The sequence below is a fragment of the Centropristis striata genome, chromosome 6 (genome assembly GCF_030273125.1).
Source record: "Centropristis striata isolate RG_2023a ecotype Rhode Island chromosome 6, C.striata_1.0, whole genome shotgun sequence".
Lineage (NCBI taxonomy): Eukaryota > Metazoa > Chordata > Actinopteri > Perciformes > Serranidae > Centropristis > Centropristis striata.
Window position 1 is genome coordinate 35014890 of NC_081522.1, and position 19051 is coordinate 35033940.

At 37.2% G+C, this 19051-nt stretch overlaps 1 protein-coding gene across 1 annotated transcript; it reads right to left on the reverse strand.

Moving 5' to 3' along the window:
- Nucleotides 1-192: 192 nt before the first annotated feature.
- On the reverse strand, nt 193-10402 carry cpa4 (carboxypeptidase A4). Its single transcript, XM_059335655.1, has 11 exons — nt 10073-10402; nt 7942-8023; nt 6824-6958; nt 6648-6746; nt 5699-5800; nt 5508-5609; nt 4263-4373; nt 3966-4056; nt 2739-2938; nt 1310-1394; nt 193-469 (listed from the first exon to the last, which is right to left on the reverse strand). Exons 1-11 carry the CDS (start codon nt 10135-10137, stop codon nt 282-284), a joined length of 1260 nt encoding a protein of 419 aa, XP_059191638.1. The 5' UTR covers nt 10138-10402; the 3' UTR covers nt 193-281.
- Nucleotides 10403-19051: the final 8649 nt, after the last annotated feature.

Here is a 19051-nt window from a genome sequence, read left to right on the forward strand (position 1 = left end):
CCATTCTTCAGTCCCTGCTGATAAAATTGTACATTTTAACATAATAATTTAGAAAGTTAAATAAGATAGAAATAAAAAAAAAAGCCAGGTCAAGTATAGTAATATTCCTCTAAATTTTAAAAATCTCAAGTAAATAAACTAATTTACACAGTTTTACTTGTATAACTTGTGTGTAAAGCAACACCAGAGACAAAGTATTCATGACTTTATTGGTAAATATTGCACATCAGGACAGAGAGATGATTAATTTGTCCTGTCTGTTTATGTCACAGATTACAGGATCAATAAGGATGGTCCCGGACGTACTCCATGATGTGCTTCAGAGCCAGCCAGGTCTCGGTGGCGGTGGGGATGATCTGGTTGGCGGGCAAAATGAAACCGTAGCGTCCGGTGTCTCTCAGCTCGAAGGCGTACGAGTACTTGATGCCGACGTTGTAGGACCAGTCGATGCTGCCGCCGCTGGCTTGGTCTGAGGGGAGGAGGAGAGATGGAAGAGAGGAAAAGGAGAGGAGAGATGGAGGAGAGGAGAGGAAAGATAGAGGAGAGATGGAGGAGGAGGAGAGGAGAGATGGAAGAGGAGGAGAGGAAGAGGAGAGGAAAGATGGCGGAGATGAGAGGAAGAGGAGGAGAGATGGAGGAGGAGGGGATATGGAGGAGGAGATGTTAGGAAGACGAGGAGATGAGAGGGAGAGGAGAGATGGAGGAGGAGAGGAGAGGAAAGATGGAGGAGGAGGAGGAGAGATGGAGGAGGAGATGAGAGGAAGAGGAGGAGATGAGAGGCAGAGGAGAGATGGAGGAGGAGGAGAGGAGAGATGGAAGAGGAGGAGAGGAAGAGGAGAGGAGAGGAAAGATGGAGGAGGAGGAGATGAGAGGAAGAGGAGGAGAGATGGAGGAGGAGATGTGAGGAAGAGGAGGAGATGGGAGAGGAGAGGGAGAGGAGGTCATCAATTGCTATTCAAATGTTTTACATAAACACATTAATAGGGTTTCTGCAGGTTTCAACAATTTAAATTAAAGACCTTTTAAGACATTTTAAGGCCATTATGAATGCAATTTAAGCCTGTATAGTATCGATATGAAGGACTTCTGACAGACTTTTTAAGGCCTTAAATTCAGATTATTGAATTTAAGACTTTTTAAGGACGTGCAGAATCCCTGATTATGTAAAAGAAAGAAAAAAAACATTTTTGATGATTCCTTGAATTTGCCAAAAAGTTAAGAGAAAAAACAGCATATACAGTTTATATATATACATATACAGTAGATTTATATTTATTTTTCATCAAAAAAAGTGAAAAAAGCGACTTACAGATGATCTTGCAGATGCTTCCAACCTTGTACTGGGTGCCGTAAAGGGAGGTGAGTTTCTGCACAGCTGCTTTGCCAACAGAGTGCTGCAGGACACAAGAAAGGAAACAAAACTGTAACAAAATGGTATCCTTTTTTTCAAACCCTCATACCTCTCTGACATTTTACCGGGGTATTTGGTATATGAAGCCACGTTGGTTATACTCAGATTTTCACTGAGCGACGGCATGTTGTACAAATTTTTGTGAAGAAAGAAAGATTCTGACACCTATTTTATCTTATTAAACAAAAAATACAACAGTACATTTGAATTCAAGTGTTTCTCTCTTCCACTGAACTCAGAGAAGCTAAATTGTGTTGTTAACTTCTCTACAACCAGTGGTGGAATGTACATTTATCATACACATACATCTCAAGTAAAGTACAATTTTGGGTTACTTTACTTGAGTATTTCCACATATATTACTTTATACTTCTACTCCACTACATTTTAGAGGTAAATATTGTACTTTTTACTCCACTACATTTAGCTGACGGCTTTAGTTTTAGCTTTTTGGTCGAGATTTAACCTAAAAAAAAACATGAGAATTTTAAAATGATTATGCATGTTTATGAACCAAACATAACCATATATTAAGTAGTTAAATTAGCCCTACCTTGATGACAGTAAAATGCTGCTTACTTAAATGCATCAATAGAAATAATCTAATATATTTAGAGTATATAAAAGAATCTGAGTGGGTTCATTCTGCATAAGGAGTAGTTCTATTTTTGCTACTTTAAGTACATTTTGATGCTGATTCTTTTGTACTTTTACTTCAGTAAGTTTTGAACGCAGGACTTTCACTTGTAATGGAGTAATTTTGTAAAATATTAGTACTTTTACCGCAGTAAGGGATCTGAATACTTCATTCAAGCTGGACAGAAACAAAACTCTACTAAATTAATAAAGACTAAATTGTGTATTTCACTGCTCAGACCTGATTCCTCCTCTAGTGAAGTTACCAGTCTTCTGTAGCCCAAAACCAGAGAAATATGAGGACAGTAAGTTAGTTTCTCTGCCTTAAAAAGCACAAAAACTTCAGCAGTAGTGCTGAAAAAAAGAGTTAAGAGAGATAATTTGTCTTGTGTTGTAGTGATGAGTTTATAATTGGTCGATTTATCAATCCTGGAGCACAAAAATTTGAATTTTTTAGCAATAAAACTTTAATAAGATGAGAAATTGTAACCCCCGAGTTGTTCTGCTGCAGTCTGCAGGATATTGCTTTTTTTAAATCATGAGAGTTACTGAAGGATAACAGAGACAGACGCTTTCATATCAGGTGAATCTTCCTGAGAGCATTTATAGTTTCTGTGTTAGCTCTCCGCTGTGAGGGCTCGTTTGTTTTATGTGACAGCGCTCGGATCTGATTCTCCGTGTTTCCTCTCACCAGCTCGGGCTGAAGGGACACGTCCTTGCAGTTGTAGCCGTAGGGGTACATGAGCAGCTGGGAGTAGGCGTGGACGGAGATGAAGGACTTGAAGTTTCCGTGGTTCTTGATGAGGTTCACCACATTCTTCACCTCGATCTCAGAGTGAGCCGACGGGCCGTGGTAGGAGTCGGAGCAGGGGTTCCTGCTGGCTCCGGGGCCTGGAGGTTACATGGAAACACACTCAGACATGAGAGGAATGACACACATGACCTGTGTTTCTGGGACATTAAAGAGCAGCACAGGGGCTCCACAAGGCACTGTTCTGGCTCCACTCCTGTTCACACTACACTTCAAATACAACTCTTGTGGCGTGTATCAGGAATGGACAGGAATCTGAATATAGGGATCTGATAAAAGCCTTTAGTGACTGGAGTCACAAGAACTATCTCCTACTGAACACCTCAAAGACTAAGGAGATGATCAGAGATTTCTGCAGGTTCAAGCCCCCCTTCAGCCAGTGAATACCTGTGGGGTGGACATGGAGGTGGTGCCAAGTTCTAAGTATCTAGGTGTATACCTGGATAATAAGTTGGACTGGTCCCTAAACACAGACGCTCTCTACAAAAAGGGGCAGAGCCGCCTCTTTTTCTTAAGGAAGCTCAGATCTCTGGACATCTTTAGTAAGATGCTGCAGATGTTTTATCAGTCTGTGGTGGTAGTGTGTTATTTTCTGCTGCAGTCTGCTGGGGAGGCAGCATCACACACAGAGATACAAGGCACTTGGACAGACTGGTCTAAAGAGCTGGTTCTGTGGTTGGAGCCAGGTTGGACACACTGGAGGAGGTGGTGGAGAGATACACTGACAAGATGTTCCAGGCCATCCTGAAATACCCAGATCATCCGCTATACAAAACCTTTATGGAGCAAAAAAGCAGCAGTGGACGGCCCCTCTCTTTCTGTTGCAGGACGGAGAAATACAAAAGATCCTTCTCTCCTACAGCCATCAGGCTGTCTCATTCTAACAGAGATAACAGTAATAACTCACTGAATTTCCCCTCGGAGATAAATAAAGTAATTTTCATTATGACTTTTGATTTACAGAAATATCAACAAATGTGTCTTTTCCTTGCAAATAAATAAATGATCATACATCAAATTATACATAATTTCTGTATCTGTTTCTTCAAAAAGCTGTTCCCCTTCTAGTACAACATCTACTACAAAAACAAAGTTTTCTGTACTGACCACCAAAGCCGGCGTCCCAGTTCCTGTTGGGATCGACTCCACGGCACACAGAGCCGGAGTTCTTGGAGCGAGTCTTACGCCACATACGGTCCTGAACGCATCACAGGGTAGAGTCAGTAAGTCAAACACAAAACTGCAAATACTTTGTTTTTCCAAGGGATCTAAACTTAATCATATCAACAGTGTTTTACTCTCAAATACCAACCTTGCATGATAACGTCTTTTGGTAAATACATGAAAAACAGGGAATAAGAGATGTGAGATGTGAGGGGTTTAGGAGTGTGTTCGGTGACATACGTTGGAATGAGTGTAGGCGTATCCGTCAGGGTTGGCCAGCAGCAGCATGTAGATGTCCATGGTGTTCAGCAGGGAGGTCAGGGAGGCGTCGGTGCCAAAATCAGAGGCGATCTGAGGCAGAAAACACAGTTTTCTCATGCAGTAAAATCTTCACAGACATGCCCACTTTATAATCTTGTGCAATTTGATGCAAAAGCCATGTAGTGTTTCTCCTGCAGTAAAATATGTTATTTTGTCCTCTTGTATGTGAATATTTCTGCACATTGGGCTCCCTAAACAGTCTGTGAGTTGCAAAAATCAGGTCTCACTGGAAAGCTTTATTTAGGTGAGAACATTTTTTTTTAGCTTGAACTTACTGTATAAAGCTTTCAGATGCTATACACCACTTCCCCTAAAAATTCACTGCACCCCAATTCTCTATATTCTCTATTATTTTTCATTATCTATTAATCATTTTAGATGTAAAATGTCAAAGATCAGGACCTTAATATTTAACCCTCTGAGCCCACTTTAATTTACTGAAGTTGATCAAAAGATTTAACCCCAAAAAGTTGAAAAAAATATTTATCAGTAATCGTTTTATAGCGATACAAAAAAACACTACAAAAAAAAAATATTAATGCATCAAAATCAATTTTTTTGCTTATCTTTGACGTATCCAAAGCTGTGATAGAAAATAAATGCCCCAGCCAAAAATATTTATTATGTGGAAAATAACTCACTTTTTGTATGTTTTTTCTTTGAAAAACAGTGACATAATGTAATCAAACTGGCATTTAAAGGGTTAAAATCCTCACAACCTTTAAATGTTTGGTAGTTTTGAGCAGGGCGGAAGTTGTTTAAGAAGTTTATGCAGAAAAAAGTCGAAAAAAATATTAATCTGTAAAGTTTTTATATCACTTTTTTTGGAGGGGGACATTTTCAGCCTTAAGGGCATGAAAGGGTAGTAAATTTGAAAAACAAAATTAAATTTGAATTTCAAAATATATCAAGAAAAAAAACCTTACAAAAATTATGTCATTTGCAGTATCACAGCCAAAATTATTGCCAAAACAAAGTGAAAAATGACAAATATGGCTGAAAATGTCCACAGTGGTCCCAGAGGGTTAATGCATAATGAAATATGCTTAAATTCATTCATTTATCAGACTTATTTCAAATGCTCTGATGTTTTTTTTCAGTTTCTGGAGGATTTTAAACACATTTTAATTAAATGTGTTGTCCCATCTGGTGTTCATGTTGTACCTTGTTGGCGGTCCAGACTCCGGTGGCCTGGGACACCCACTCTCTGGAGTGGATCCCCGTGTCCATCCAGACGGCGGGACGCTTGTTTCCTCCGGTGCTGAACTGAAACACAACAACCAAAGTGTTGATGAAAAAGGTGTCACACTCACACAGGAACACAAACACTGATGTCTCTCTGAGACGTGTCCTACCTTGAGGACGTACATCGGTCTGTTCTCATAAGATCTGCCGATCTCCATCTTGGTGACCAGTTTAGGGTACTGAGCCACCAGAGTGTCCATCCAGCTGTAGATCTGAACCGAGAGACAATAAGTCTTTTCAATACAGACGTTTAATGTGATAAAAAACAGGTAACAGAAGGTTGACTAATAAAGAATGAATTGACTAGTTCAAGAAAGGCACATTAGACTTCAGATACACAAAATAAATAAAATGTGCAAAATCTGTCATTTAAGGACCTAATGTCCCCGCTCTGGTGTTTTTTAGGGGTTCAAGATAAGATGAGATGGAATTTATTAATCCTGAAGGAAATTCTGGTTCCAGATTGCTCCAACTTACAAAAACAATTACAAAATAACCACAATATAGGATAATATAAGAAAAACAATGAACAAAATAGGCAACAATAACAATTTTCAAGCTGAAATTGCCAAATTTAGGCAAAAAATAAATAAATTCATCATTAAAACTTGTTTAGATATGATATGTTTTGTGCAAAATGGTGAAATTAATTTTGAAACTGTAAATCCGAAAGAACTCAGATATCGCACTCAAATCTTTTTTTGGTGATTATTGAAAAATTTGATTAAAAAGGATGCTGATGAATTGAATGAATATTATCAATAGAAATTAAATGGGACAATGTGGATTTATTACATTTATTTACGTTCATTTTGTGGTAATAAAACACATTCCATTTTTTGTTATGTTTAAGTAATAATTCATAAAAAACAGGGATATTATTTGTGAATGTTTTTCCTGTAATATGATCATAATAAAAACATTAAATTCTCACTAATTCAGTTGTATGCAAATGTCCAGATGGCGGTGCTATAATTAAAGGTCAAAATTTCAAACTTTGAAAATGATAACTTCTATGACATGTAACTTTAATAATATTGATAATAAATAAAGTCCTACAGTCTCCAGACGGTGGTAAGCTCCAAAGTTGAAGCTCCGGCTGCTGCGCTCCATCATCTGGTTCTCGAACATCTCCGTCTTCTCCTCATCCAGCAGCTCCTGCAGGAGACACACAAGAGAAAGTTTTAGTCTCTAAATCCAATTAAAAATCCTGAAACAGCTGCAGGATGACGTACCTGCAGGTCGTTGATGAGGACGGAGTAGGGGATGTTATGAGTCCTGAGGAACTCGGTCACAGCGCTCACAGCGGAGCGAGGCACCCTGATGTCCACGGGGAGCTCAGAGGAGACGGGACTGAGCCAGAAGTCCAGCTGGAGACACCAGAGAAACCACAGAGTGGAACATGAACACATCACTCCAGCCTTTGCTGCTCTTTAATATAATTTATCTAAACCTTAGATTGATAACACAAAAAGGAAAAAAGAGTGAGCCATAAAATGTATTAAAATTATATAAATAAAATTATATTCTCACTTATTTATTCTAAAGCTACAGCTGAGGTCAGACCTGGTTTCATGCAGTTTTTAACTACTCGTTTCTCCCTCACACTTTCTTTATTTCTTGTTTTCTTTACTGACAGAAACTTGTTTTCTGTAACTGTGCAAATGGCAAATAAAGTAACTTAAACTTGTTCATCCTATTGCATTTTTCTTTATCATCGAACTCTTCAAAATCTTCAAATATTGCAGAATTTCAGATTATGAAATCACTAGAAAATGTCCCAATATGAATCTTAACTATACATTTAATCAACTAAAATAAACATATTCTAACACTAGAATCTGTTGCTGTAAATACTTCATTAATATTCATAAAATAAGAGGAAATCGTGCAACACAAAATATCAGCTGAGCCTCTGAGAGTTTCTGACTCTCTGAACCTTCAACCTGCAGAAACTCTCCACATGATTCATGAGAAACTGTTTGATACAAACAGCTGAGAAAACTCACGTAGGTGTTTGTACAGTGTGTGTGTGTGTGTGTGTGTGTGTGTGTGTGTGTGTGTGTGTGTGTGTGAAAGAGAGAGTGTGTATGTGTATTTGTGTGTGTGTATGTGAGAGTGTGTGTGTGTGTGTGTGTGTGTGTGAGATAGAGTGTGTGTGTGTGTGTGTGTGTGTGTGTGTGTGTGTGTGTGTGTGTGTGAGAGAGAGTGTGTGTGTGAGAGAGAGAGAGAGTGTGTTTGTGTGAGTGTATGTGTGAGAGTGTGTGTGTGTGTGTGTGTGTGTGTGTGTGTGTTTGTACAGTGTGTGTGTGTGTGTGTGTGTGTGTGTGTGTGTGTGTGTGTGTGTGTGTACCTCCCACTCCTCCTGTGTCTCCAGCTCCTGCAGGAGTTTGATCTGCTCCTCAGACTCAACGTTGACTCTGAGGACCTGATCTCTGCAGGAAGAAATTCATTTCTGAGCGTCATTATTTACATAAGTAAATTACATGAGTTTACACAAGCAAATCTGCTGCAATGAGGTGAGCTGCAGAATTAATTCACTGAGTAACAACATTAAAAAATGATTAATTGTACTGAACAACTTACATCCAGACCCTCTGACTGTCACTCTTAATACGACTGTAATTATGATGTAATCAATTAAACAATCAGTCATTTTCTGCCCACTGAACACACATTTACTCCTTTTACCTGGATAGTTATTCCACATACTGATTATAAGACATTCAAAGGAAGGAAAATACACCTAATAAAGTCTCTTAATACTTTAACTTAAAAACTAATGATGCATTTTCTTTTTCCGAAGTAAATTTAGGGGCTGGGGGAGGACGTTCTTCTAGAAAAAGAAAAACTGGACACAGACTTTTTTTTTTGCAAAAACACACATTTGTACATCTCTCTATTTACTTCAAATGTATTCTATATTTCCATGTTGCTATTTGTAAATCTCTATTTACTTAACGACTTGTTGCATTTGTATTTAACATTGTGGTTATATATTTAGTATAGTGTGCTCTTTATTTTATTTACATACTTACTTATTTCTATTTCTTATAAAGCAGCAACTAAAAAACAAATCACATTCATATATATATATATATGAATATAAACAATTCTCACGCGCTGTAAACATGTGGCGACATCTGTTTTTATCACCGAGGACAATAAAAAAAACACTTTATGACGGAAACAAAACCACTTTTGCTTCTTTGTTAGACAAATTATTTTTAAAAACGCTTGCTGATTAACTTATCTGTGGTTTTCAGGTATGGACAATGCAAATATTCAGGGTTTTTTTAGGTGCAAAACAGTCATAAGATGCAAGAAAGATGCAAAAAACACGAACTGCATCAGTCAGAAATCCATGTTTTAAAGTTTTTTATATGACTTATATTTATAATGAATCACTTTAATACTTGCTGATCCATTTTTTGCAAAAAAAAACCAAACAAAACATTATTAATATCTGGGATAAATTCACTTTTAATCTTCATTATTAAAACCAGTTTAGATGTTATCTGTTTTTTTGTAAAATGGTGAAATTCATTTGTTTCCATATGGAAAATATATCGGGAGATGGAAGTGAACTGACTACAACTTTTTATAATTTTATTAACATTTTGTCATTTCAGACATGAAAAGAATTAATTTATGTAATGTAAAAATTCAAAAATATAAAATTTACATTAAAAAAAAAGATATATATGAGTTTAACCCTTAATAGGGCACTAAATTGAAATACTTGCAAATTCCAAATTTCAACCCTAGAGAATATTGGAGGATATTACATACAGCCAGAATGTGTAAAAAAAAAACATACGGACCCGAGGGAGGAGGGTAATATTTTGAGAAAAAAGTTTACGAGATTAAAGTCTTAAAGTCAAATCTACGAGAAAAAAAGTTGCAAATTTACTAGATTAAAGTGGCAAATCTACAAGAAAAAAAGTTGCAAATTTACTAGATTAAAGTGGCAAATCTACAAGAAAAAAAGTTGCAGATTTATGAGATTTAAAGTGGTGAATCTGCGAGAAAACCTTTTTTTTTTCACTTTTTTTGCACAGATTTGCCACTTTAATCTAGTAAATTTGCAACTTTTCTCTTGAAATATTACCTCCCCCCCGGGTTTGTATTTTTATTTTTATTCATACTTAATATGCCGTCATAGTCAAGCTCAGACTGTTTCTTTCAGATTTTTTTTCTAAATTTTTCATTTTTCAAGGTCAAGGTCAATAAAGTTAATATTATTATATTATTATCATACTGATCTCTCAGGAAGAAATGGGGACCCCATTTTGATATCCACTGAAGTTACCAAATATAGTTCTTCGCCCAATAAAGGGTTAAAGAAGAGGATGGAATGTGCAAGAGATAAGTAAAGAAAGAAAAGATGATAAACAGTCTGCAGAATAAAGTATTGAAACTCTTGACTGGCTTTGAATGAATTTAAATGATAATAAATATGTTGGTGCACAGATGATATTTACCCGATGAAGAGCCTCTCGGCCGAGGCCGCAGCCACGAGCACCAGCAGCAGCCACGTTCCTCTCATCTCGTCTGTGTGACTGCAGAAAGTGTCAGACTTCAGGTTGTCTGCTCTCTTATGGTCGTCAGCTGACAGGTGCTCCGTTCTCACAGTTACACCACTCTGCTGTTATCACACGTCTGGAACAAAAAGTTATTCTGAGGGAGAAAGTTGCTGATGAGGCTGTTGGATCCGTGCAGAGCTCAGCTGCACAAAGTCGGACGTTTCCCCCCCAATCTTTGCTCACTTTAATAAACATGTTTACAGTAAAAGAAGAAGGAAGTATTCAGATATTTTATATCAGTTAAAGTCCTGTGTTCAAAAACATCTTTTAACCCTCTGGAGTCTCCAAAAGCTCCAAATCATGACTTCTCCATGACATCTAGACTAAAAAAAAAGCATATATGTTAAATTTGCAACCTTTGTTCACATTTGCAAAATTGAAAGTAAAAGAAAAGATTCAAAATCACATTTTATGTTGGACTAAAGGCCTAAAAATGACACAAATGACTAAAAAAAAAAAATACAAAATGACCAACAAAAGACAGAAAATGGCTAAAAAAGACACAAAATGACTAAAAAAAACCCACAACATGACTAAAAAAAGACACAAAAAGACTAAAAAGACACAAAATGACTAAAAAGACACAAAAAGACACAAAATGGCAAAAAAAAAAAAGACACAAAATGACCAAAAAAAGACACAAAATGAGAAGACAGAATGACCAAAAAAACCCACAGAAGACACAAAATAACTAAAAAAAGACACAACAACAGACACAAATGGCCAAAAAAGACACAAAATGACTTACAAAGACATGAAAAGACAATGAAAAGGATTCAAAAATGGACAAAGTAGCCCAAGACTCCTTAGAGTTAATAAACAGCTGCATGTGTTGACAGCAGCCAGCAGAGGGCAGCGCAGCACCAAACTTCTCCAACAGGAACCACAGAGTTTAATAAAGCACATCACAGCTGCAGAGTGACATCAGAATTACTCTAAACCTTTAATTATTCATCACCTAGTGAGGTATTTCTGTCATTAATAGAGTAAAAGAGTAGAGTGAGAGTGGAGCTTTTTATAAGACTACACATGATATCAGAATCGAGCTGAAATTATGCATCAAATTACTATTTTGATGAATGATTTATTGTTCAAGTCATTTTTTAAGCACAAATACCAGACTTATGGTGCACTGACTAGACGAGTGATGGAGAAAACATAAAGCTGATGAATTAAAATAATTGTTGCAGCCTCGTAAATGAAGATAGGTCATTTTTTGCAGCGGTGGAAAAAGGACTCCGATATTTTATTAAACAAAATGTAGAAATATCATTGGTCACAACACTCTGTTACAAGTAAAAGTTGTCAATTCATAATATTACTTTAGTAAAAGTTCAGAAGTTTATCTGCAAAATGTATCAAAAGTATCAAAATAAATCAGATTTATTCTGCAGAATGGTTCATTTAAAAGTGTTATAATATTATATTATTGTGATTTTATCACTAGTTTAACCACATAAAAGTGTTTCAATGTTTGAGTTTGTCAGCGTGAGGACAATTTTAGTCACTGTTTTGTTTTTAAGTCTCAAGTCTTTGCAAGTCAAATCTCAGGTCACGACTCACAAGTCCCAAGTCCTTAACTTTGAGTTTGGAGTCCTCAACAAGTCAGATTGTGCCATTTTAACAGTAATAATAATAATAATAATAATAATAATAATAATAATAATAATAATAAAAACAATACATTAAATTTACAAAAATCACAATAACAAACATATATAAATAATAATAATAACAATAATCATAATAATAATATTAACAATACTACTAATAAAATTAAGTTAAGGAAATTACATAAAAATGTAAATGTAATAAAAAATAATAATAGTAAAAAAATAAAAAGTAATAATACGTTAAATTTACAAAAATCACAATAAAAAACATAGAATAATAACAATAATTTAAAAAAATCATTATGATAATAATAATAATAACAATAATAATAAAATTAATGTAATGAATTTACAAAAATAAAATAAAATGTGTATTTAATTCTTAAAATATATATTTTTGTATTTTTTTAAAGAAATGCTGCTTAAGTTCATTATAAAAAAAATAAAAAAAATAAGTGATAATGTTGCACTTTCATAGTGTTTAGCACCTCTTGGGGGGACACGTATTTTCAAGTCCAAAAGTCACAATTCACTGATATTAAAGTCCAAGTCAAGTTGCAAGTCTTTAGTAATAAGAGATGTACAAATAGAAATAAAAAATAGAAATATGGAATATGCACAACTTTGTATTTTTGCAGAAATATACAATGTTGACATTTGGTTAGTTTAGTTTTGCTTTTTCCAGAAAAACTGCCTTTATTTTTGTCATCAAATTTGTTGTGAGTCTAGTCTGAGTCACATCACTTGCATCTTCACCTTTGCTGCATTATAAAACATTTCATATATTACTTTTATCAAAATAAGATTACAATATTCTGATCTGAACTGTAGTGGAGTGAAAGTAGAATAAAATACTTAAAACTGAACTTAATTCCTTCAGCAAAATGTATTTATATGTTTTGCATGTTGCAAACACCTTTAGCCGTCTCCTCGTGTTTGATAAAATAATATAAAATAAAGTGATAAAGAGCTGATGTTTAGTCATATTTCACAACTTCATGTATTATCAGAGGATTCTGCGTGAAGTTATCAGCAGAGCATCGCTCTCAGAATTAATAAAAAGAGGTTTTAACGTGTCGCTTCGTTTCCTCTTTCACTCCCAAACACTCTCCCACGAGCCTCAGAGGGAGGAGCGGCGGCGGCGGTGGCGGGGACGACGGCGGTGGCGGTTTAATAGGAGCGGGGGGCTGCGGGGGACGTGGGAGTTGAGCCGGGGCTTTCCATCTTTCCTCAACGTGGAAATTATTTATTGCTATTCCTGCTCCGCGTGTCTAAAAGTTTAATGTCGCCAAGAAAAGTGGCTTTACATGCAAATGTGGGTGTTTTTCTTTTTCCCCTCCACTGTCATTTGCCTCTAAAAGCTATATGAACACACACACACACACACACACCCTGCAGCTCCTTCTCACTATAAATAGATCCATTTACATTGCATTTCATGGCTGAGCTCCCTCTCAATATTTCAGAGGCCCACCAGTAAATTGACCATTAATCATTTATTGCTCACTTGTTCGGCTCATTTTCGCACAAAGCTTACAACGTGCCCACATGTTTTTAAATTTGAATTTTGAATTTGAATGATCTTTATTTTTTCGACTACCTACTGTACAGCAGAACGGGGTCGGAAACCTTTTTGATATCGATACATTTTCTTGTTCATCAGTGTGCCATATCAACATTAAGCTTAATTATGACATTACATCAAAATTAAATTCACCAACAGATCTGTTGTTTTATTTAACCTGTTTATTCCGTCCATACAGGCCACTGGGTCCCAACCTGGGGCTCAACAGAGCTTCACATAGGGTCAAGTCTTGATTTGAAGGGCTGTTAAGCTGTGTTTTGACCAACAAAGTACCAAGAAAGAGTCCATCTGCTACTTTTGAAGGTGCTTTTGGAGAATTTTGTTGGAGAGTAACTAAGAACTAGAAAATTTCCTCTGGGGAAATTCTGAAAGGGCCACGGGGGCTACTGCCGGTGTGTGTACACTATGATGAGATTCTTCAGAGATTTCAAACAATTAATACTAGTAATGTTATGATACTATATTATATACAAGGAGCACACCTACAACAAGCATTCCTTTTCAAGTATTTATTTATACAGCAACCTATGACCTTTAACCTCAAAATGTGTGTGTGTGTGTGTGTGTGTGCGCGCTTACACGCGTGCGTGCGTGTAACTAAAATCACAAAAAGTTACCTGCGTGTCTGTGTGAAGCAGGTGTATCTGGAGGGGTGTGTGTGCTTACACGTGCATGTGTGTGCGTGCGTGCATGTATCTATAACTGTAATCACATAAAGTGACCTGTGTGTGTTTTATATGCATTTATATTTATATGCAAATTTCAGCACATGCATTTCACAATCTGTCTCTTTTTACAGGATTCTTACACTTTAGCAGTGGTCAAATTCAAGCATTTTTCAAGGACTTTCAAGGTAAATTTTCAAGCTTTTCCAGTATCTTACACCTGTTGTAAATTGCATGTTTTAGATGAGTACTTACATACTAAAAGGGAGAGATTTCACTGAACCATACCAACAGCGATGGTATTACACTTTTAGGAGGAACGGTCTTCATTTCAGATAGGCTACTCATTATTTTTTACATTGAACATGTGATTATCTACAGTCTATAGATGGATATAGTCAGATTGCAAGAGAAATACAGTAAAAATTTAAAGCATTTACAAGCACTTTATCCAAAATCCAAGCACTTTTAAAACCTTGAAAATACAACATTTAAATTCAAGCATTTTCAAGGATTTCAAGCACCTGTACGAACCCTGTTTTTAATCTTTGCTTTTGATATTTTCTGTCTGTGAGCTCCAACACTGTGTTGGTCACCTGAGCTGTTGTGGCTGAGCTGGTTCCTCCGTCTGCTGGTCAGATAACAGAAGAATCACCTGTCACCTGAGACGTCCGTCTGTGAGGAAAACAATCTTTGCTCTGATTCAGTTTCACCGCTCGGATCTGAATCTCAACGTGCTCCGAGCTGTAATTTTATGTGTTTGATGCATCAACTTTTCCTTCATCCTGAGCAGAACGTTTTGACGTAATGAGAGCAAGCAAAGTGACAGATTCAGATTTAAAAATGCGTCGTGACACGCTGCTGAACTTTCTGATCACAAATCCCATCAGCTGCCTGTGAACACTGAACATCAGCTGAGGAGAGAAAAAGACTCTTTGATTCAGGACGACGGCACTTTAGATTTAGTTTACATGTTGTAACGGAGCTGCTGACAGCTTTACTTTAATGTTTAGACATTTATTAACACAACAGACTTTGTAAAAAAAAAAAAAAGTATACAAATATCCGATATAGAAGTGTCTCTAAGTTTAAGTTTAGAGAATAACTAATTCATTTTACTATGACAAGGCTTTTGACAGCTAATTTCTGTATTTACTGAATGTACAATTTATTTGTTGTTGTTTTGCAGCTGTATTAATGATGCGTATGTCCTGCAACAGAAAAGGACACATATTTACAATATTTTTCATACTATTACTACTCATACTACTAAAATAATACTATTTTTTTTATTAAAGGTATTAGGGCCATTGTAGGTAAAAATAGATAAATAAATAAAAAATTACGGAGCTGGAATCTCACCCTCAAACAAACAAATTTTAGTTTAAATGAAGATTATAAAGTCATAAATTGCCAAGAAAAAATTAAAGTGGTAAATTTCTGCGGTGAAAAAAAACCCTCACAAATGTACAAGAAAAACAAATTGGATCAGACTGCTGCTAAACAAAAAAATTCAATTTTTCAGGGTTTTTTTGTGCAAATTAATAACTTTATAATATCCGAGAGTATTTGATTTTTTTCCCTGCTAATTTGTAAGATTTACTTACAAATGTATGACTTTAATCTCAGAGAATATCTCATCTTTTTTCCACATAAATTTACAACTTTAATCTCAGGAGTATCACCCCCTAGATCAGCTAAATATATATACAATATTTTTTTCAATTAATATATTTTTTTTAACCCAAGGTATTACACTTCAACTTCCACCTCTGCTGAAAAGTGAAGCATGCGTTGGTTCTCTTTCTGGCCAGCAGGGTGCGGTGGTGGGCATAAAAAGAACCCTGATTGCATAGAGTTCTTTAAGAAAATGAACCTTGATCACTTGATTTTATTGCCTCAGTAAACATTTTCACAAGTTTATGGCATTAATAAGTAGTTGAGTCTTTTCAATATGGTATTATTTCCTACAAAAAGTAAAATATATGACTGTACAGATTGTGTATATTAAAGCTCAGAGAGGCTAAAAAAACGCTAAAAGCTTTGAAGAGGTGAAATGTTAAAGCAGGGGTCTCAAACTCAAGTTACCTGGGGGCCGCTGGAGGGAGTATCAAAATGACCAAAAAAAGACACAACATTATTAAAGATACAAAATGACCGAAAAAACACTAAATTACTTAAAAAAGACACAAAATGACCAAAAAAGAGACAGAATTAACAAAAAAGACACAGAATTACCAAAAAAAAGACACAAAACTATTAAATAAAGACACAAAATGACCCAAAAAGACACAAAATAACAGAAAAAAATTAAATTACTTAAAAAAGAAACAAAAAGACACAAAAAAACATCCATCCATCCATCCATTTTCCTCCGCTTATCCGGGGCCGGGTCGCGGGGGCAGCAGGCTAAGCAGGGCATTCCAGGCGTCCCTCTCCCCAGCCACAACGTCCAGCTCCTCCTGGGGGACCCCGAGGCGTTCCCAGGCCAGGAGAGAGATATAATCCCTCCACCGTGTTCTGGGTCTTCCCCGGGGCCTCCTACCAGTTGGACGTGCCCGGAACACGTCTAACGGGAGGCGCCCGGGAGGATCCTTCCCAGATGCCCAAACCACCTCAGCTGGCTCCTTTCGATGCGTAAGGCGGCTCTACTCCGAGCTCCCTCCGGATGTCTGAGCTCCTCCCCCTATCTCTAAGGCTGAGCCCAGCCACCCTACGGAGGAAGCTAATTTCAGCCGTGATCTTGCTCTTTCGGTCATTACCCAAAGTTCAACCGCCTGTCCATCTCACGCTCTGTTCTACCCTCACTCGTGAACAAGACCCCGAGATCCATTCTCGATATGAATACAATTATTATTGAGCACCACATGTGTGTAGCAAATGGTATCAACCCAAAAACTGCTGCAACAACTTATGGGACATCTTATCGGACTTTAGAAAGCGTACCCTAATGTTATGACCCTTTATACACCATAATAGGTTTCAATAAATAAATAATTAATTAGTTAATTAGATATTCTTTTAAACAGAACAACTGGACACACAATGCTGAGCTGAAGTTAATCTTCAGGTTCACAACTTTCAGATGATGTCACCACTTCTATGTGGCATTTATTGTTGACCTACTATCTCCCCCTAAACATCCACTGCCCACAACCACCAAAAAGCTCTTTGAACAGTAAGAGATTAAAGAGCTGAAACAAGCTGCTCAATATTTGCAACCATCTGAACAACTTTCCCTCCGTCTCTGACGCCGCTTTGCTTTGTTGACAGGATTTCTCTCTTTCACACCGAGTTTGTTAAAAACACGCATCGAGGCGTTCACACTGATCTGTTTACACATTATATAAGCTGTGAAACAGAGAAACGGAGCCTCCGTGGCGTTGTCACATCGGCGTTCCCCGTCTTCTCCCGCTGAGTCTTGATGGAGCCGTACGTCTGTGCGACATCACGGCTGCACGGAGCGGACAGGCCGGACGTTAAACCGTCCCAGGGCGCATCATTTAATGCTAAAAGTCAGCGTTTTTATTATCGTTACTTCTGCACACTGGAGACGACAAGTCCCCTCATTACCTTTCCCTCCTTGTCAAGAATCCGAACTAACAGCGAGCTGACAAACTGTCTCTCGTCTTATTTCTCCCAGAAATCCCTAAAACAAACCCTGCATCAAAGCTTCTAAATCCGTCTTTTACCTTTCTCTTTTTTTAGCATCATAACACATGACTGCATGATGGAAATACTTCTTCCTGGGTCTGACTCGGCATTACTGCATCACGCCTTGGGATTTATTTATTACGTAATGGTCTAAGAAAAGACCAGAAGAGCCCAGGAAGGCCTCTGCTCGGGTAAAAATAGAAAGGCAGGCACAAAATGATCTGGTTATATTTAGCAACACCCTCCCGTCCGATCCTAAGAATAGCAGGGGAGATGTTTCATATTCATCCTGAGACGTTCCCTGCTTCGCCCAGATGTTTCCATCCCTGTACTCTGTGACTGGAGCGGACAGCAATGCCTTCTGCAGGGCTGCTGAGCTGTTTGTGTGCAGGCTGCAGGCTTTTTTTGAGGTGCATGTCATCAAAATTTTACACACTATTCCTTATTCGGTTACTCATCAGCGCGGCCTGTTTTGGCGTGCGGGCTCCTCGCGGTTGATGAGCTTATAAAAGGGGGGGGCGAGGGAAATAAAACGGGCAGGAAACGGCAGCTCGGAGACTCCGGTATCTCGCCATAACAGCTCAAGTGATATTAGATTCATGCTGAGCTTGTTCAAGTCTGCTTTATTGCTTTAAAGCCTCCGTGTGCGGTGCAGGAGGTCCCAGCGACGCCCTGACAGGTGCATATTAAAAAGGTAATTTTTGGGGGATCAGATAAGACTCCAGATCTGTTTTACGAGCAGCGGGATGTTTTCTTTCTGTTCACTGAGACATTTAAAATAAAATTAGATTAGCAAGATCAGTATCCTCTTTTAAAACGACACCTTTATAGGCTTTATTTCATGTGCAGATGGTTTTATTGTAATGGTTTTGATTTTACTTTTTATTGCTTTTGTTTGACCTCGGTGCAGATGGATGCCATCGATTAGAATCGGTCTTATTAAAGGGAGAGTTGGGCGTTTGGGAAATATGTTTATCCTCTTTGTAGAGAGAGGCAGAAGATCAATGGAGCCTCATATCCGTCTGTTAGTGACGATGCAGGAGGAGGGAATGATTAGCTCAGCAGGGGTCATGTGATCTGGCTGCATCAGAAACACCAACAACACTTTTAATGTTTTATAAATAACACCTTATATCTGCAAAATTTGACATAGAAGCGTCTCTAAGTTTAAGTTTAGAGAACAGCTTTTCAACACAACTTATTTTTTTTTTATTTTTTACCATGATAAGGCTTTTGACAGCTAATTCCTGTATTTACTGAATGCACGTTTGTATTATTTGTTGTTTTTTGCAGCTGTTTTAATTCTGCGTATGTCCTGCAACAGAAAAGGACCCATATTTGCAATATTTTTTTTCAATTA

Excerpts from the sequence above, each read along its gene's own strand:
- cpa4 (XM_059335655.1), bottom strand. The coding sequence starts at position 10,137 with ATGAGAGGAACGTGGCTGCTGCTGGTGCTCGTGGCTGCGGCCTCGGCC. Across the intron at positions 4,374-5,507 it reads GAGTCTGGACCGCCAACAAG|ATCGCCTCTGATTTTGGCAC; the intron begins GTACAACATGAA and ends TTTCTGCCTCAG. Across the intron at positions 4,057-4,262 it reads ACGCCTACACTCATTCCAAC|GACCGTATGTGGCGTAAGAC; the intron begins GTATGTCACCGA and ends TGATGCGTTCAG.